This window comes from Urocitellus parryii, chromosome 3 (assembly GCF_045843805.1).
Source record: "Urocitellus parryii isolate mUroPar1 chromosome 3, mUroPar1.hap1, whole genome shotgun sequence".
NCBI classification, from domain to species: domain Eukaryota; kingdom Metazoa; phylum Chordata; class Mammalia; order Rodentia; family Sciuridae; genus Urocitellus; species Urocitellus parryii.
In genome coordinates this window covers 134784934-134801819 of record NC_135533.1, presented here as the reverse complement: position 1 = coordinate 134801819, position 16886 = coordinate 134784934, and the positions used below count along the sequence as shown (strand labels likewise).

At 40.2% G+C, this 16886-nt stretch overlaps 1 protein-coding gene across 2 annotated transcripts; it reads left to right on the top strand.

The window, feature by feature from the left end:
* The first annotated feature begins 5442 nt into the window (after positions 1-5442).
* On the top strand, positions 5443-16017 carry Tmed2 (transmembrane p24 trafficking protein 2). 2 transcript variants are annotated; one of them, XM_026402969.2, is made up of 5 exons: positions 5444-5740; positions 7257-7449; positions 7841-7861; positions 11274-11381; positions 14521-16017. In XM_026402969.2, the coding sequence occupies exons 1-5, from the start codon at positions 5561-5563 to the stop codon at positions 14643-14645; spliced, it is 627 nt and encodes a 208-aa protein (XP_026258754.2). In that variant the 5' UTR covers positions 5444-5560; the 3' UTR covers positions 14646-16017. The 2 variants fall into 2 exon arrangements, with proteins under 2 accessions (XP_026258755.2, XP_026258754.2); XM_026402970.2 differs by lacking the exon at positions 7841-7861 and having other exon boundaries at positions 5443-5740.
* The last annotated feature ends 869 nt before the right edge of the window (positions 16018-16886 follow it).

Below are 16886 nucleotides of genomic sequence, written 5' to 3'. Positions count from 1 at the left end.
TCTAGTTCCACTCATTATACTGCAAATAATAATTTCATTTTTCTTTATGGTAGAGTAAAACTCAATTGTGTGTGTACACCACATTCTGCTGAGGGACACCTAGGCTGGTTCCATTGCTTGGCTATTGTGAATTGTGTTGCTATAAACGTGGGTGTGCATGTGTCACTGTAGTGAGATGACTTTAATTTTTCAGGATAAATACCAAGGAGTGGTATACCTCGATCAAATGGTGGTCCATGCCTAGTCTTTTGGAAACTTCGATTTTAATTTCCACAGGATTGTACTAATTTACAACCCCACCAACAGTGTAAAAGTGTTCCTTTTTCTCCACATCCTCTCCAGCATTTATTATTATTATTATTATTAAAATATTTTTAGTTTTAGATGGACATAATAACTTCACTTAAAAAATATTTTTTAGTTATACATGGACTTAGTATCTTTATTTTGTTTATTTACTTTTTAAAAATGTGGTCTGAAGATCCAACCCAGTGCTTCACATGTGGGAGGTAAGTGCTCTACTGCTGAGCCACAGTCCCTATAACTTTACTTTTTATGTGGTGCTTTGGATCGACGGTGCCTCACATATGTTAGGCAAGCCTTCTACCACTAAGCCACAACCCCAGCCCTTCTCAAGCATTTATTATTATTTATGTTATTGATGAATGCCATTTTGACTGAAGTGAGATGAAATCTCAGTGTAGTTTTGATTTGCATTTCTCTACTTGCTAATGAGCTAGTGATGTTGAACATTTTTTCATATATTTGTTGGCCTTTTATATTTGTCCTCTTGAATATTGGCTTAATTCATTCGATCATTTACTAGTTAGGTTATTTTGTGTGTGTGTGTGTGTGTGTGTGTGTGTGTGTGTGTGTAAGTTTTTTGAGTTCTTTATATACTCTAGTTATTAATCCTCTGTCAGAAGAGTAGCTAGCAAAGATTTTCTCCCATTTTGCAGGTTCTCTCTTTACATTCCTAATTGTTTCCTTTGCTATGCAGAAGCTTTTTATTAACTCTTGGCATTATTTTATTAAGTCTTTATTTTATTATTATTTTATTAACTCTTGGAATTATTTCCTGAGTTTTAGGGGGTCTATGGAGGAAGTCTTTGCTTGTACCTATTGGAATTATACCTACCTTTTCTTCTAGGAGTTGCATGGTTTCTGGCCCAGTTCCTAGATGCTTTTTCCATTTTGAGTTTACTTTTGTGCAGAGTGAGAGACAAGGGTCTAATCTCATCATTCCCAGCACTATTTGTTAAAAAGGCTGTCTTTTCTCCAATGCAATGTTTTTGGAAGTGTTGTCAAGGATCAGATGACTGTATTGTGTGGGTGTGTCTCTATGTCTTCTATTCTGTACCATTGGTCTGTGTGTCTGTTTTTATGCCAGTACCATGCAGTTCTTGTTACCATGGCTCTGCAGTATAATTTGAGATCAGAGATTGTGATACCTTTGCATTGCTTTTTTGGCTTAGGATTGCTTTGGCTATTCTGGATCTTTTATTCTTCCAAATGAATTTTAGGACTTTTTTTTTCCTAGTCCTGTGAAGAATGTCATTGGTATTTTTCTCAATGAAGTATCATCTTAAAACTAAAAATTTAAAGAAAAGGAGTAAAAGGAAATTCTTCAGAGTGCTTTAATCTTCCCTAATATTTTGACTTCTCTGGGACCCAAAGGGAAAGGGAACATTAATAACCAGGCAGCAGAGAGTTTTGAAGAGAATTTCAAATGGCCTTTTGAAATTCTTTTCAAAACTTGCCGGCCTTTGAGGACTGACCGTTGCTGTGGACACAAACTCCTCATCAGTTTCTGGCCCTGTTTCCTTGTCCCTGCATGTGCCTTCTGATTCCAGGTAGAAATATTCTATTTCGTCTGCTCCAGGTATGTAGGCAGGAGGACTGAAGATCCATGTCCTTACAGACACGTGTGCAGGGACATCTATGGCATGGGGGAAACAACCCAAATGGCCACCAACAGGAGGACGGAAACGCAAGGTGGCGTCCACACATCCAGATGCTCTTTCTCCATCAATAAGGTCGGATCCCTGACACATGCTATGACGTGGATGAGCCTTGAAAACAGGATGCTGAGTACCAGAAGTACCCAAGGCCACGTGGTGTCACATGCCATTCCAAATCCAGAAAGGTGGCAGGCAGACTGTGGGCTAGGCTCAGGGGAATGGGGAGTAAATGCTGATGACTACGAGAATTTTTATTTTTAGGGTCTGTAAAATGTTTTGGAGATATTTGAACAACTCTGTGAATATGCTGAAATCCGCTGAGTTAATGCACTTTACAAGGGTGAATTCTGTGCCCCGTAAATTGAATCTCAGTTTTGCAGGAGGGAAGAGAGGAAGGGAGGGAGGGAGGGAGGTGGGCATATTTTGGATTGCACCTCACTGGATGCTGAGTGTCCCCTGGTTAGTTTGGAGTCACACCCCAGTGGACAGGTTTCTCATCATTCAAGTATGGCACAATTGTTGGTTGTGCTGGTTTTCCTGTGCACAATGGCTCAAGACCTCTTGTCAACCAATCTGTGCGGATAAGTGTAAAAGTGCACATTGACTACGCTGGAATGACAGCTCCTGCCCTTGGAGTGCCAGCTACTCGGCAGGCTGAGGGAGGTGTTCAAGACCAGCTTGAGCAACATCCGCAGAGTTGGTCTAAAATCAAACGAAACAAAACAAAACAAAAACACATTTACTGTCACTATGGGTGACCTGACAAGCCCCTGAGAATCTGTTGTTCTTTGGATTAACTTGACTTCAGATCCTGAAACAGTAATGTCAAAAGACACTTGGTGACTAATTACGACTTCAACAACACAAAAATTAAATGAAAATTATGAGAAGAAACACAACTCGTGGTTGGTAGTAATTTTTTTTTATATTTCTTTTAGTTGTCCATGGACCTTTATTTTTTATTTATTTACATGCAGTGCTAAGAATTAAACCCAGTGCCTCACACATGCTAGGCAAGCTGCTCTACCACTGAGCTACAATCCCAGCCCCTAATAAGTGATTATTTTAAAGTACTATGATTAGCATTACCTTTATCTCTTTTCCACTTTTCTACTTGGACATAACATGGACAATTACTTTCATAATATAAGAGGTAAACTTTCTGGGCGCATGCCTGTAATCCCAGTGAATTGTGAGTTCAAAGCCAGTCTCAGCAATAGAGAGGTGTTAAGCAACTCACTGACACCCTGTCTATAAATAAGATACAAAACAGGGCTGGAGATGTGGCTCAGTGGCCTAGTGCCCCTGAATTCAATCCCTTGTACCAATCAATCAATCAATCAATCAAGTAAACTTACAGATGCTTTCCTGCTACATCTTTAGCCACTAGTATGTTTTCAAAAATTGGAATTGATTGTATTTTTATTTTTTTGATCCTGGAATTCAGTCCAGGTCATTGTACCACTGAATTACTTCCTCAGCCACTTTTAAAATTCATCTAGACCAGGTCTCACTAAATTGCTGAGGCTGATCTCAAATTTGCCATCCTCCTCTCCAAGACTCCCAAATTGTTGGGATTACAGGTGTGCACCACTGTGCCTGTCTGGAACAGAACATATTTAGCTACAACATTCATGAGATTTAGTTTGTCACAATCCTCTTTACTCCCTCTTGCTTAAGCAATAAACTACCTGATCATTGAAGGCATTTGAGTTAGGGTCCCCTCATTTATATAATAAACCCCCACAATATGCAACTCAAACTAAGTGTGGTGGCGCACACCTGTAATTCCACAGGCCCAGAAGTCTGAGGCAGGATGGTCTTGAGGACCAGCCTCCCCAATTTAGGGAGACCCAGTCTCGACAAACAAAACAAAGTACAACAACAAAAACCCCTACGATTGTGTTCCACTGAGATGCTAAGTGTCCGCATTTTAAATCCCTCGAGAGATGCAGTTAAAACATTAATTGGTGGGGCTGAGGTTATAGCTCAGCGGTAGAGCGCTTGCCTTGCACTTGTGAGGTACTGGGTTCCATCCTCAGCACCATAAAAATAAACAAATAAAATAAAGATCTTTTAAAAAAATATTAATTGGTTCAAAATTAAAAATGAGCATTGAATTTATAGAATTGTTCTTGTCACTTTTCTATATAACTGACCTGCCAGGGAAAGCAGGCTCTCTGAAGGCCTGGAGACTGGAAAAACTGGGCCACTGTTGGAACCCTCAAGTCTTCCTCAAGGAAGCTGCACCTGATATCTTGACTCGTCAAGTGGGACTGGATGTTGGGCCACTACTGCCCCCTATTGCCTGTTGGACTTTGGGGAAAAAAATAATTTCTTTGTAAAAAAATTCGCAAGGCATGTGGTGTCAACCCTTTTCACAGAGAAGGAAACCGAGGCTCAGGAGATGGAATATAATCAAGTCACATAGCTGTGCCCCAAAGGGAGCAGCAACCCGGGTTCCACTTTCCAGGGTTAGTTTGATGAACTCAACTCACATGTAATGAGCCAAGTCATTTGTGGCAGCGAAGTAGTGATTGAGGGGACATCATACTTCCAAGACTGGAGCTTAATACCCTACTGGCACAGATTAGTAAATAACTTTAGTCCAGTAAGAACAAATCTGTGTTGCAAGCGCAGAGGAAGGGACTCCTATTGGGCAGAGGGATGTCTAGGAACATTTCAGAGAAGAGTCGGACATAGAGTTTTTGAGGGACAAGTAGGACAACGCCCCGAGGAGGCAGAGGTCAGAAACGACAATCCCAGCAGTTGGCAAGAGATAAGGGGGTGTGGAGAGGTAGCAAGACTTTGGGGGAATGGGGAGAATTCTATTTTGAGGGAATTTAAACATGGTAATTGTTTTTGTCAGTGAAGATCTTACATGCATACAGCAATATAAGGTGCATTAGTGTTAACCAAATGCAGTTTCTTTTTTTTGCGTTGAATGGGGATCGAACTCAGGGCCTCAGGCATGCCAGAAAAACACTACTACTGAGTCACACTCCCAGTCCCTAAAACACCCAGGAATCCACCATGTAGGTGTATTTCTGTCACCCAGGGAGTTAGCTCCGGAGGTCCCTGGGCGTCTGCACGCGTCCCCAAGCCTCCCATCCCCAGGTAAACAAGGTGATGAAAGTGGGTGGGGGGCAACAAAACCCCTCATAGCTTTTGGCTTCTACCTCCCATTCCCTCCACTCCTATCTCTGCCTTCAAATCTTTCGCCACCTTCCTGGACAATCCTAAAAAAAAAAAAAAAAAAAAAAAAAAAGAGAGAAAGGGGAAATTGGGAAACTTCTTTCTCGGGAAGTTCACAAAAACTTTAAACACGAAAGAACTGGGGATGATGGTTTTTGTCCTTTTGGAGTCGCCGTCCAGACGCGGTGCGCACGGAGCCTGTAAGGCCCTCGGCGGCCGCCGTGGTTCCGTTACGTGGCAGCTGCCGGTGCCCGCCAATCCACGGCGCCCGCATCAGCCCCAGCGGGTGGCGCAGCCGGAAGGGGCGGAACTAAGGCAGCGGCGGCTGTGGAGGCAGCGGTGGCGGCGGCGGCGGCGGCTTTGGAGGCCGCGGTCCGGGTCCTGGCTTCGGCCCCAGCCCCACCATGGTGACGGTCGCTGAGCTCCTGGTGCTCCTGGCCGCTCTTCTGGCCACGGCCTCGGGCTACTTCGTCAGCATCGACGCGCACGCCGAGGAGTGCTTCTTCGAGCGGGTCACCTCGGGCACTAAGATGGGCCTCATCTTCGAGGTGGCGGAGGGCGGTTTCCTGGACATCGACGTGGAGGTGCGGGCGCGCTGCCCGCGGCCCGGGCCGGCTCCGGCGCCGCTCGGGGGTTGGGGGCGCGCGGGGCGCGGCCGGGGCGTCAGGGCGCGGCCCGGGAGGCCCGCGGCCGGCCACCTCCGCGCCAGAGACCCCAACGGTCCTGGCGACCCGCCCGCGTTCCGGGCGACCCCGGGCACCGCGCCGCTCCCGGCAGCTTTGCATTCTCAGCTGGTCGCCGGGTTCCGGCGGAGCTGCTCACCTAGCCCGGTGGACTCAGTGCCGCGTGTCACCTGCGGCCCGGGCGCGGCCGGGGCGCTGTGCGGCGGCAGATCCCCGCGGCCGGCCCTGCTCCCCTCTGTCTAGCGCGCTCACTGGCAGCGCGGCGAGGAAGCTCCTGGGAAAGTAGGCGGAGAGCTGTCGGGTGAAGCGGCGCGAGTTAGGCTTTAGCGCTCCCGGTCCGCAGTCCCGGGAGGCGGGCGGGGTGGCACGTCGAGGGTTGTGGGTGCCGTGAACTGTCTGGAGGCAGAGTGTCGTGGAGGCACCAACAACTCCCGAACTCCAACCACCCCCCCCCCCCAAAAAAAAAAAAAAGGGAAAGTTTGCCGCTAAATTTTTCTTTCCAGGAAACCAAGTGTGATTGATGTTTGAGTTCTCCTGCCAGCGTGACTAGCTGGATTAGTGGTTTTCCATTGGACAGTAGAACTGGGCACGCGCTGGGCACAAGTGCGATCCAAAAGCAAGGAGAGGCTGTTCAAATTAGCAAAGATTTAGGAGGACAGTTATCTGGCCTCCTGTTTTATAGGTGAAAGAGGCTTTCTATTTTAATAAGCTGAGATGAGAATTTGGGTCTTCTAATTTTAACATTAGTATTTTTTTTCTTTCCCGAAGCCGTCACGGGCATATCAAATAAAGCACATTCCTTTGTTTTTTCTGGCAGTAGAACCTTCAAACGTGACTTTGTAAAAATTACACATTTCAGCTGGGTGTAGGTGGCACAGGCCTGTAAGCCCAACTACTGGGGAGGCTGAGGCAGGAGGATTTCGAGTTCCAGACCACCCTGGCAACCCAGAAAGACCTTGAATGAAAATAAAAAGCTCTGGAGAGGTCGCTCATTGTTAAAGTGGTTACCTGTCACATATGTTGTTCTGAGTTCAGTCCCTAGTACTTCAAAGAAAATAATTCTAAAGAGATTTTTTTTTTCTCTTGGATTTCAACATCAGCCATACAAGTGACATATTATTGATGGCATTAGGCCAGTTTGAGATCATGGGTGAGGTGTGGTTTCTGTTTCTGAGAGTTGCAAGTTTTAGTTGGACAAATAAGACACAAATGTGATAGGAGCTAAAAGGTGCTTTAGAGTGCAGTCTAGTTCACCATTGTCTCATTAAGTGGGAGAATTGGAATTGAGTGGTTACTGTAATTTGAGTTAAGTGAAAGTTACATATTAGTAAATTTCCTACTACTGATAGACCCTTCTTACAAAGTTTGATTTTTGAGATCTTTTGTGACATTTTATGTATTTCTCTCCTGCCTCCAGATTACAGGACCTGACAATAAAGGAATTTATAAAGGAGACCGAGAGTCCAGTGGGAAGTACACATTTGCTGCTCACATGGATGGAACATACAAGTTTTGTTTTAGTAATAGGATGTCTACCATGACTCCCAAGATAGTGATGTTCACCATTGACATTGGGGAGGCTCCAAAAGGACAAGACATGGAAACAGAAGGTGAGATGAATAGTTGAAAGATGGTATTACATTCTAATTTTAATTCTATACACTTTTATCCATCTGAATGGAGTACTTATTTTTTTCTTATTCCAGGTTCATTAACTGTTAAACCAAAAACCTTATGTGAAATGTCTTTACCTGTGCAGGTCCCCTAATTAACATAGTTTTTCAAAGTTAATATTTAGTTTTTCGTTCTTTATGGTTGCCCCTCTGGCAGCTTTTCTGTCTCTGTGTTCTTGTGATTACTTAGTTTGTATGTGTCTTATGTTGTTCTGTTAATTTGTTAATACTGGCATATATATAATCTTCAATTGCACATTTGTAGACATGACTAGATTAGCTAAACTTTCTGTTGCCTTTTCTGTTCATATTTTACACTTTTCTTTAGGTGGTGGAGATACCTGGGATGGTATGTGGATTGTTTTTTGATAGCATCCTGTCTTTTTGCATCTTTTTGTTTGCTAATGTCTAATTTATGATTTCTTTTTCTCTAACCTCAGTTTGTGGCATGAGAGTGTTTTTTCTCTTAAAAAAAAAAGTACAACTAATTAGGTTGTTTTTTACTTCATTGACAGGAGATATAGGCTAGGTTATTTTAAACTAATAACACTAAGTCCTTAGCAGCTGATGATTGACATTTTAGTAGGAACATCTTTGTTTCTTTAAAATGAATATTCAAAGATGGAAAGATGCAATTGTAACTAGATAAGAAAAAGTCTTGATTAAATATAGCTTATTGCAAGAGGTGCTTTTGACATCATAGAAGATGTTTTATATGCTTGTTTACTATTGAAGTTTCTAACTTGAAGCTTGGTTGGATATAAAATGCAGTTGGGTGCTGGGGCTGTGGCTTAGTGGCAGAGCGCATGCCTCAAGCATGTGAGGCAATGGGTTTGATCCTCAGTACCACATAAAAATAAACAAAGATATCATGTCCATGTATAACTAAAAAAAAAATTATAAAATTCATTTGGAAGCATTTGTAGCTAAGATGAGAAATTCTTTGGTCATATGTTCAGTTAGGTTGTTCATTGCTCAACTGACCAGCAGTGAACTCTGATTAGGATAAATTGCTTGCACATTTAAAAAATTTTTGTTGCCACACTACATGCTAGGTTTTTGGAAACCAGCAGTTTAACATGGATTATAGTATTAGCATGATAACTTATATCCCAGATATTGAACAGTTAGTAGAGTACTAGCATCATAAAGAAGGTAAAGAGTTTTGTTAGGATTTGAAATCTTCAGAATCTAGAGAATTGTACCACGTAGTTCTTTTGTTCATTCTTTTGTTCATTTTTCAGGACTATTTACAAAGTTGAGTTGGTTAATTCTTTTTTTTTCCCCTTGTTTTATTTTGGTACTGAGGATTGAACCCAGAGGTGCTTAATCACTGTGCCATGTTTCCAGCCCTTTTCATTTTTTATTTTGAGGTAGCGTCTTGCTAAGTTGCTTAGGGTCTTGCTAAGTTGCTGAGGCTGACCTGGAATTTGCAATCCTGCCTCAGCTCCCCTAGTTGCTGGAATTATGAGTATGTGCACTGTGCCTGGCAGGCTCAGCCAATTTTTAAAAATTATTTATTTTTTAGTTGTAGTTGGACACAATACCTTTATTTTTATTTTATTTATTTTTTATATGTTGCTGAGGATCGAACCCAAGGCCTTGCCCATGCTAGGCGAGCGCTCTACTGCTGAGCCACAACCCCAGCCTAGGCTTAGCCAATTTTTGAAGAGAGAAGTTTTAAAAGGCTTTGAGTTTGTTTTCTGAAAATTCGTCCTATTTAAATGGTTAAAAAATATTGGCTGATGAATATATAATAAGTAATCCTTTAACACAATGTACAAAATTTTGCTTTTGCTTGTCAATGAATGGCAGCTGTCAAATTGAGCTTTCCTCTAAAGCAGTGGTTCTTGAGTAGAGATGATCTCTGCTGCATAAGGATCTTTGGCAATATCTGAAAATGTTTTTGGTTCTCGAGACAAGATGGAGGTGGGTGGATGTTACTGGCATCTAAGGGCTAGAGACTATGGATGCTGCTAAATATCCTCCAGTGCATCTGCTGGCTCTTATAGTAAACATGGGACACTTGGTCCAAAATGTCAACAGTGCTACTCTGAGAAACCCTGCTCTAGAGGTTCCACAGAGTGCATGGGGGCTTCCATAGTGAAGCTGGTGAGGGGTGACTTAAGATTCCAGTTGAACTGCCTCAAATGGTGGGGGTCTGTGATTTTTCTTAAACTTAGGATGATCCATTGTAAACTGGAATCCCAGATTTGGGCAAGAGTGAAGAGATTCTCCCCTTCCCCTTGGAGTTTTTCCTTGTACTATTTCTTTCCTGCCTTTTTTTCCTTGTTCTAATATAGCACTACCCAGAAGCATATTTTTAAGGAACAGTATCTTGTTTTCATTTTTGATAAAAGAGGATACTTTGTTGCAGACTTGTGCAGCTGAGAGACTTGCTTTACTTACAGTGCTTGCTGTTCTTCACTATAGTGACATAATTACTTTGTCACAGATGAATGTTAGAGTTGGTTCCGAGTTTCCTAAGTGTGTCTTCCTGTTTTTCCCTGTCCAGGTACATAGAGTTTAAAAGTCTGTTTGGGTACTGCTCCTAAGTTAACATTAGAGTTATGTTATTCTTTTTTTTGTACTGGGGATTGAACTCGGGAACACTTAACCACTGAGCCACATCATCCCCAGCCCTTTTTATTTTTGAGATAGGGTCTGGCTAAGTTGCTTAGGACCTTGCTAAATTTCTAAGGCTGGCCTGGACCTTGTTAATCCCCCAGACTCCCAAGTCTCTGGGATTTACAGGAATGTGCCACCAGGCCCATCAAGTTAAGTGATGGCACTGGTTTTGAGTCTCAGTACTGCACATAAGTAAATAAAGATCCATCAACAAATAAAAAAAAGAATTTAAGTAGATTTCAGTTATATTTTATTGTTTCTTTTTAAAGTACCTTGTACTTTTTCTTATTGTCTTTTTTTAAGTGTTTTTGTAGTTGTACACAATAACTTTATTTTAGTTATTTATTTATTTTTATGTGGTGCTAAGGATTGAACCCAGGGCCTCGAATGTTCGAGGTGAGTGCTCTACCACTGAGCCATAACCTCAGCCCATTCTTGTTTTTTTAAAAATATTTTCAGTTGCAGATGGACACAATATTTTATCTTTTTATTTTTATGTGGTCCTGAAGAGCGAACCCGGTGTCTCACATATGCTAGGCAAGCGCTCTACCACTGAGCTACAACCCCAGCCCCATATTTTATTGTTACTTATAGGACTTACTTTTTTTGTGGCACTGGATTTGGTTTGAACCTAGGGCTTCCCACACTAGGCAAGTAAGTGCTCTACCACTGAGCTACATCTTCAGCACGTCAATAATTTGCTCATGTTGGCCTTGAACTTATCATCTTCCTGTCTCAGTCTCTGTAGTAACTGGGATTATAGACCTGTGCCATTGCACCTGGCAGATATATATATCTATTTTTTTTTCTGTATATTTTCTTTCTCAATCTTTTACTTTTTTGTTAGTATAGTAAACAACAGCAGCATTTGACTAGAAGAAATTTCTTAGGGAAATTTTTACTTAGGAAGCATTATATGGTATGTTTCTTACTCTGAAAGAGGTTTTTCTACTGGGAATGGGCCTTGGAAAATGCTCAGATAATTAATTGTCCTCAGTGGTTTAATTGATGTTTGAACCACATTTCTGAAAGTTGCTTCCTTTCTATACCTTCTCTGAAGAATATTATGTAAAAAGTAGTTATCAAAAGAGATTGACAGATGTATGCTAATCTCTTTTCAAATCCTTCTGTAGCTCACCAGAACAAGCTAGAAGAAATGATTAATGAACTGGCAGTGGCAATGACAGCTGTAAAGCACGAACAGGAGTACATGGAAGTCCGGGAGAGGATACACAGAGCCAGTGAGTACTGGTTTATCTTTGTGGCAGTATCCCATGTTGAAGGGCTGCACCCAGCAGCCAGCAGACATAATGTGCTAAAACTTTGACTTTAAAAAAAATCACCTACATAAAGATGTTTTTTGAGTATACACATTTGTAGAACTTTATTCTAAACTAGTTTATTATTATCAGGACATTTGTTCTATATCACAAAATGCTATAAAGATTGAGTAAGGGGTTGGGGTTGTGGCTCAGCAGGAGAATGCTTGCCTAGCATGTGTGAGGCACTGGGTTTGATCTTCAGCACCACATAAAAATAAAAGTTTTTTTTTTTTTTTTTTTTTTTTTTAAGATTGAGAATAAGGGCTGGGGCTCAGTAGCATAGTGCTTGCCACTGGATTTGAACCTTAAACAAGTTGTCCATCTACAACTACAAAAAAAAAAAATTACAAAAAGATTGAGCATAAGCTTTAAAGAGCTTTTAAATTTTAAGAAAATTTAAAATCTTCTGATTAGCTAAGGAATAAGCAGAGCAGCAGGGAAAACCACTGTAAATTGATATTTTATTACTTTTTAGTCATGTACCTGAAACCTATACCAGACACTAAAATTTAACATTTTATTCCCTAAAATTGAAGAAGATTAACTCTAGTTAGAATAGGAAAAAACATGGTGTGCAGCTGTGGCTTAGTGGTCGAGCACTTGCCTAGCATGTGTGAGGCACTGGGTTCAGTCCTCAGCACCACATAAAAATAAAGGTATTGTGTTCATCTACAACTAAAAATTAAAAAAAAAAAAAAAAAGAATAGAAAACACCAAACATAATGTAAGCAAGTATCCAGAAAAAGATCAGTTTGGGATCACCATTTTGTAAATTAGAAATTTGGAATACATTTTTCTGTGGAAAAAGTGATTGGAGTTTGTGGTAGGTTGCAAAAATTTGATTGATACAAGATAGAGCATTAAATATTATGTTTTTGCATTTAAAATTAACAGGTGCCCTGTTGACACACAGACCAGATACCATATTTTATACCAGGTCCACACCTGTTCTTGTGTCTTTCATTGTCCAAGTAGCTCCTGGGGATAGATTTCAATGGGAGCAAGCTCTTATCTGTATGTGCACAGCAATTTAAATTGGGATTCTTTTTTCTGAGTTTGGGATAGGGAGTGGAAGGAGGAGGCACTCAAAAAGGAGCAGTTTGTCTATATCCTCCCCTACCACTCTCCATCTCCTTACCCTCAGGGATGGCTAGGGACCTATTTGTTGGTTGACTTGCTCCCAGGTTGGAGCCAGCCCATTCTTGGATGGGAAGGGCCCTGAAGAAAATCAAAGAGCTAAGGGCATTCACTGCTTTGCAGGTTTTTTTTTTTTTTTTTAATTATATATATATACATATATATATATATATTTTTTTTTTTGTAGTTGTCAGTAGACCTTTATTTTACTTATCTATGTGCAGTGTTGAGAATCAAACCCATTGCCTCACACATGCTAGGTAAGTGCTCTACCACTGAGCTACAACCCTATCACTTATTTTTTATTTTTAAGACAGGGTCTCACTAAGTTGCTTAGGCCCTCACTGAGTTCCTGAGACTGACCTTGAACTTCGAGCGCTCTTTCCTTGGCTTCCTGAGCCACTACAGGCATGTGCCACTGCATCTGGCTGGGACTGTGAAACTTTTAAGCCTTGCATTAGAGCACAAATAATTTGGGGTTTTGGAGCATTTCAGATTTTGGGATTAGGAATGCTCAACCTGTAGTAATTTATAGAATTGAACTTTCAGATATACATTTTAATTCCAACAGTATTGTTTTTCATATATTTTTTTCAACAGCATTGATTCCTCAGAGATGAACACAGTGAGATCTTTTGTTTACTTCAGTGTTGTAATACCTTTTTTTTTTTAATATTTTTAGTTGTAGATGGACACTAATACCTTTATTTCAGTGGTAAAACACCACTGGGTTCATTCCCCACTCACACAAAACAAAATGAATCACATTTTTCTGTGTCTCTAAAACATACTAATAGTTGCTTAATATTTTAAAGAATTTATTCAACCATTCCTCTTTCAGACACAATACTAAAATAGCATTCATTCACAATTATGATAAAAATTGTTTACTAGATTTTCAGCAAAAGTAAATTTCATGTCATGGAATTAATTCTAAAATTTTAGTGATTTTGATAGCTTTTGGAGTTCTAGTTTATATTTTTAATTTTGTATCTGTTCTTACTCTTATAAATTGCACAACTTTTGAGGGAACCATAAGGTTTTCCTTTTGGAAAAATGTTAATTGCTTTTCACTTCTTTTTGAATGATGGTCCAATAGCTGTTACAATCTAGTTGATCTTTTAATAAACAGTGTATATCTAAGAGTATGTCAGTCAGCTGATGAACATAATGTTGCTAATTGTGATTGTTTTCAATATTTGGCTATTTGCAGAAAAGTGGAAATACTGACTAGCTTAGTAACAAGTCACTCTGACTTCAAAGATTGTGAGAGAGTGAGTAGAGTAAATGAATAGTGTAGTCATGGCTTTTACTTTAAGGGTCAGATTCTTAGCTTTAGAATGGGATAAATGGTGAGAAGTTTGTCTTGTATTGACAGTCTGATAGTAACTGCTCCATGTAACTGAGAAGCCTCGTGCATCTAGGTACATGGTAGGTGCTTAGTAAATATTTGTTGAATAAATATTTAAGGAAAAAGACACTTAGGTTCACATATTTCTGCTTAGTGTAAATAGTGCATTTTATATAAATCTATGTTCTTGATATAAATCCTTAAATTTTTAAAACAATTTTCTGATTCGCCAAAAAAAGATTATAATGCAGGAGAACATTTTCTATCTATAGATAGAAAAGAGGTTGGGTTGGGTATAAACCCTAGAAGCGTGACCTGGGCAAGTCTCTTTTCTTTCCGGTTTGCTATACATAGTGCAGTGGGCTTGCCCTCAGTGAATGTTTAAGGTCCTTTGTAAAGCTAACAATCTCTGCCTCTGAGAGTGTTTAGTTGCTTGGGACAGAAGTGTTTAGAGTACTGTGAATGGTGTGCACCTGTTACATTCACTCACAACTAGGAGCTAGTTGATGATGCCTGTGCCTTTCTGTGGAGTTATTAAATTTTGTTTGTTTGTTTGTTTGTCCTCAACAGTCAATGACAACACAAACAGCAGAGTGGTCCTTTGGTCCTTCTTTGAAGCTCTTGTTCTAGTTGCCATGACATTGGGACAGATCTACTACCTGAAGAGATTTTTTGAAGTCCGGAGGGTTGTTTAAAAGGCCTTTTCCTGATGATCCCAAACTCACAATTCACTTGTTTACCAAACATCTTGGTCATAATAATGTCATTAGTTTCTACATTTTTATTTTCTGAACTGTACATTCACAGCTTATGTTTCTTTGTGATTAATAGATTTTTGGGGAAAAACCTTCTTAGGAAAGTTGTAGTGAAAATTTGACATTTGATTGGCATAAAATTTCTTATTTGAATGTTGCCTCTATCATACAGGTCCTTCCAGAACTCAAACACTGTAAATGAAATATAGGAGTATAGTCTTTATTATGTCTTATTTCCCTTTTGTAGTAAATGCAGGAAAGCAACACAAAGCCTGATGGTACTTTACTAAAATGGCTGCATTCTTTGGACTCCCTCATCCTGTGGTTCAAGCCATTAAAGTTTCATTTTGTTGACTCATGGAGTGAAGCAACAGTCTGAATCTTGACATTTTCTGCCTAGCCTAATGGCAGTGCTATCTGACTGGGGAGTGTACTATCAGGCTGGGTGTGTTTATATTTGGTCTTTTTGTTTTGTTTTACACATAAGACTTGCCCCAAATTTTTACATATGACCTTAGGACTCAATCACCTCCACAAATATTGATGACACAAACAGCTAATAATCTTTTTTTTTGTTTGTTTCCGCCTAACCTCATAAGAAGTCTCTGAAAAGTCGATTCTCTGGGTATTTGAGCAAATGCTAGCTTTTCTTTTCTGCACTGGCACAGCCCCTTTTTCACGCTTGGCACGTGGGAAGTGTTCATTCACGTAATTGGAAAAAATCTGGGTTTCTGATGCCAAAGGGTTAAAGCCTCTTGGGTTTCATTGCAGTGATATACAGCCACTATTTTATTTTTGAGAGTGGCCTTTGGGCCACTTTAAGACACTGAGTATCAGTGTCAGCACTAGGGTTTTTGTTTTTGTTTCTCCTGGGTCTTTCTTTTTTGGTACATGTGAATTTTGTTTTATATAAAATGAAAAGACTTTCTCTTGATCTCTGATGATGGGTTTAAAATTAAAGGAGCATCGGGTTTTGTGTGGAAATGATCCAGGATTATGTTGTGACCGATGTATATTAGTTACTTGTACATTTTTTTTTTTTGAATCTTTGCAAGGGGAAAACTACAAGTAACAAGTTTTATATAATTAATTTAAATTTGTTACAGGTTTTCATGTTCAGGACACAATTTTTCAGCCTTGGGTGAAAATACTTGCAACAGTTTATCGATAAGGTGACTGTTTCACCTTAGGACAACTGTTGCATACCAATTTCTTTTTTTGTGTGTGAAAACACTTCAAAATTGAATTAAAAAATGTAAATTTAAAATTGGTTGTGTATCTAATATATGCCCCAGGTTCAGTAAATAAACAATTCTTTTTAAAAACAGTATTCTGTGTTTTATATGTTAATGGTTGTTAATTCACATTTGTCAAATACCAAATTTCTTTTATGTATGAGACATGTCCATGTTTTATGAGTAATTACAGCTGCTGTAAGCGTCTGTTGTTTTTTATAATCTTGAGGATAATGAACAAAAGGCACCACTTTAGTTTCCACATGGTATAGTTTCTTTTCATCATTAACAAAATTAAGTACTATTTTGGGGGGAAAATATGATTATTGTTACTATGGATGTGGAAATAGGTTTGAAAGAATAGATGATTTGCCCAAAGCTCCATATAAATAGAAGGTGGAATCAGGATTCTATCGTTAGAAACTTCCTTTATAAAGTACTATGTAATGTCCTGGCTTGGTGCTAAGTGCTTTCTTTACATGGCCTGTCCTATTTATGTCTTAAAACTGCCATTACCTTGGGTAAAATAATTTTGGAAATTATTGGCTTGGAAAAGGTCCCAAGATCAGAAAACGATACGAGGGCAAAAGGCAAAAACAGTGCATTGCGATTACCCTGTGCCCTGCTGTGAGTGCTGTCTGGCCAAGTTTGAACCGGTTGTTAGGGTTGTCTTGGGTCTCTGCTCATTTCAGTGAGAACGTTGCTCCAGGCTTTTATCTCAACTTACTTTGGGATGGCTGGAGTCTGCGCGTCGCTTGTTTATCCCACGGGTCTGACCGCCTACGGCAGATGGAAGAGATGTAGAAGACCCTCACCTCTCGGGAGGTGAACGAACGGAGTGCGTGGATGGTGCGTTAAGGGTGAACACTGCGGAGCAGAATAAAGCCGGGTAGAGGTTTCGGTGATCAGAATACGAGTTCCCAAGGGAAGAGGGCAGGAGGGGACT

Excerpts from the sequence above, each read along its gene's own strand:
- Tmed2 (XM_026402969.2), top strand. The coding sequence starts at position 5,561 with ATGGTGACGGTCGCTGAGCTCCTGGTGCTCCTGGCCGCTCTTCTGGCC. Across the intron at positions 5,741-7,256 it reads TCCTGGACATCGACGTGGAG|ATTACAGGACCTGACAATAA; the intron begins GTGCGGGCGCGC and ends TCCTGCCTCCAG. Across the intron at positions 7,862-11,273 it reads TGGTGGAGATACCTGGGATG|CTCACCAGAACAAGCTAGAA; the intron begins GTATGTGGATTG and ends ATCCTTCTGTAG.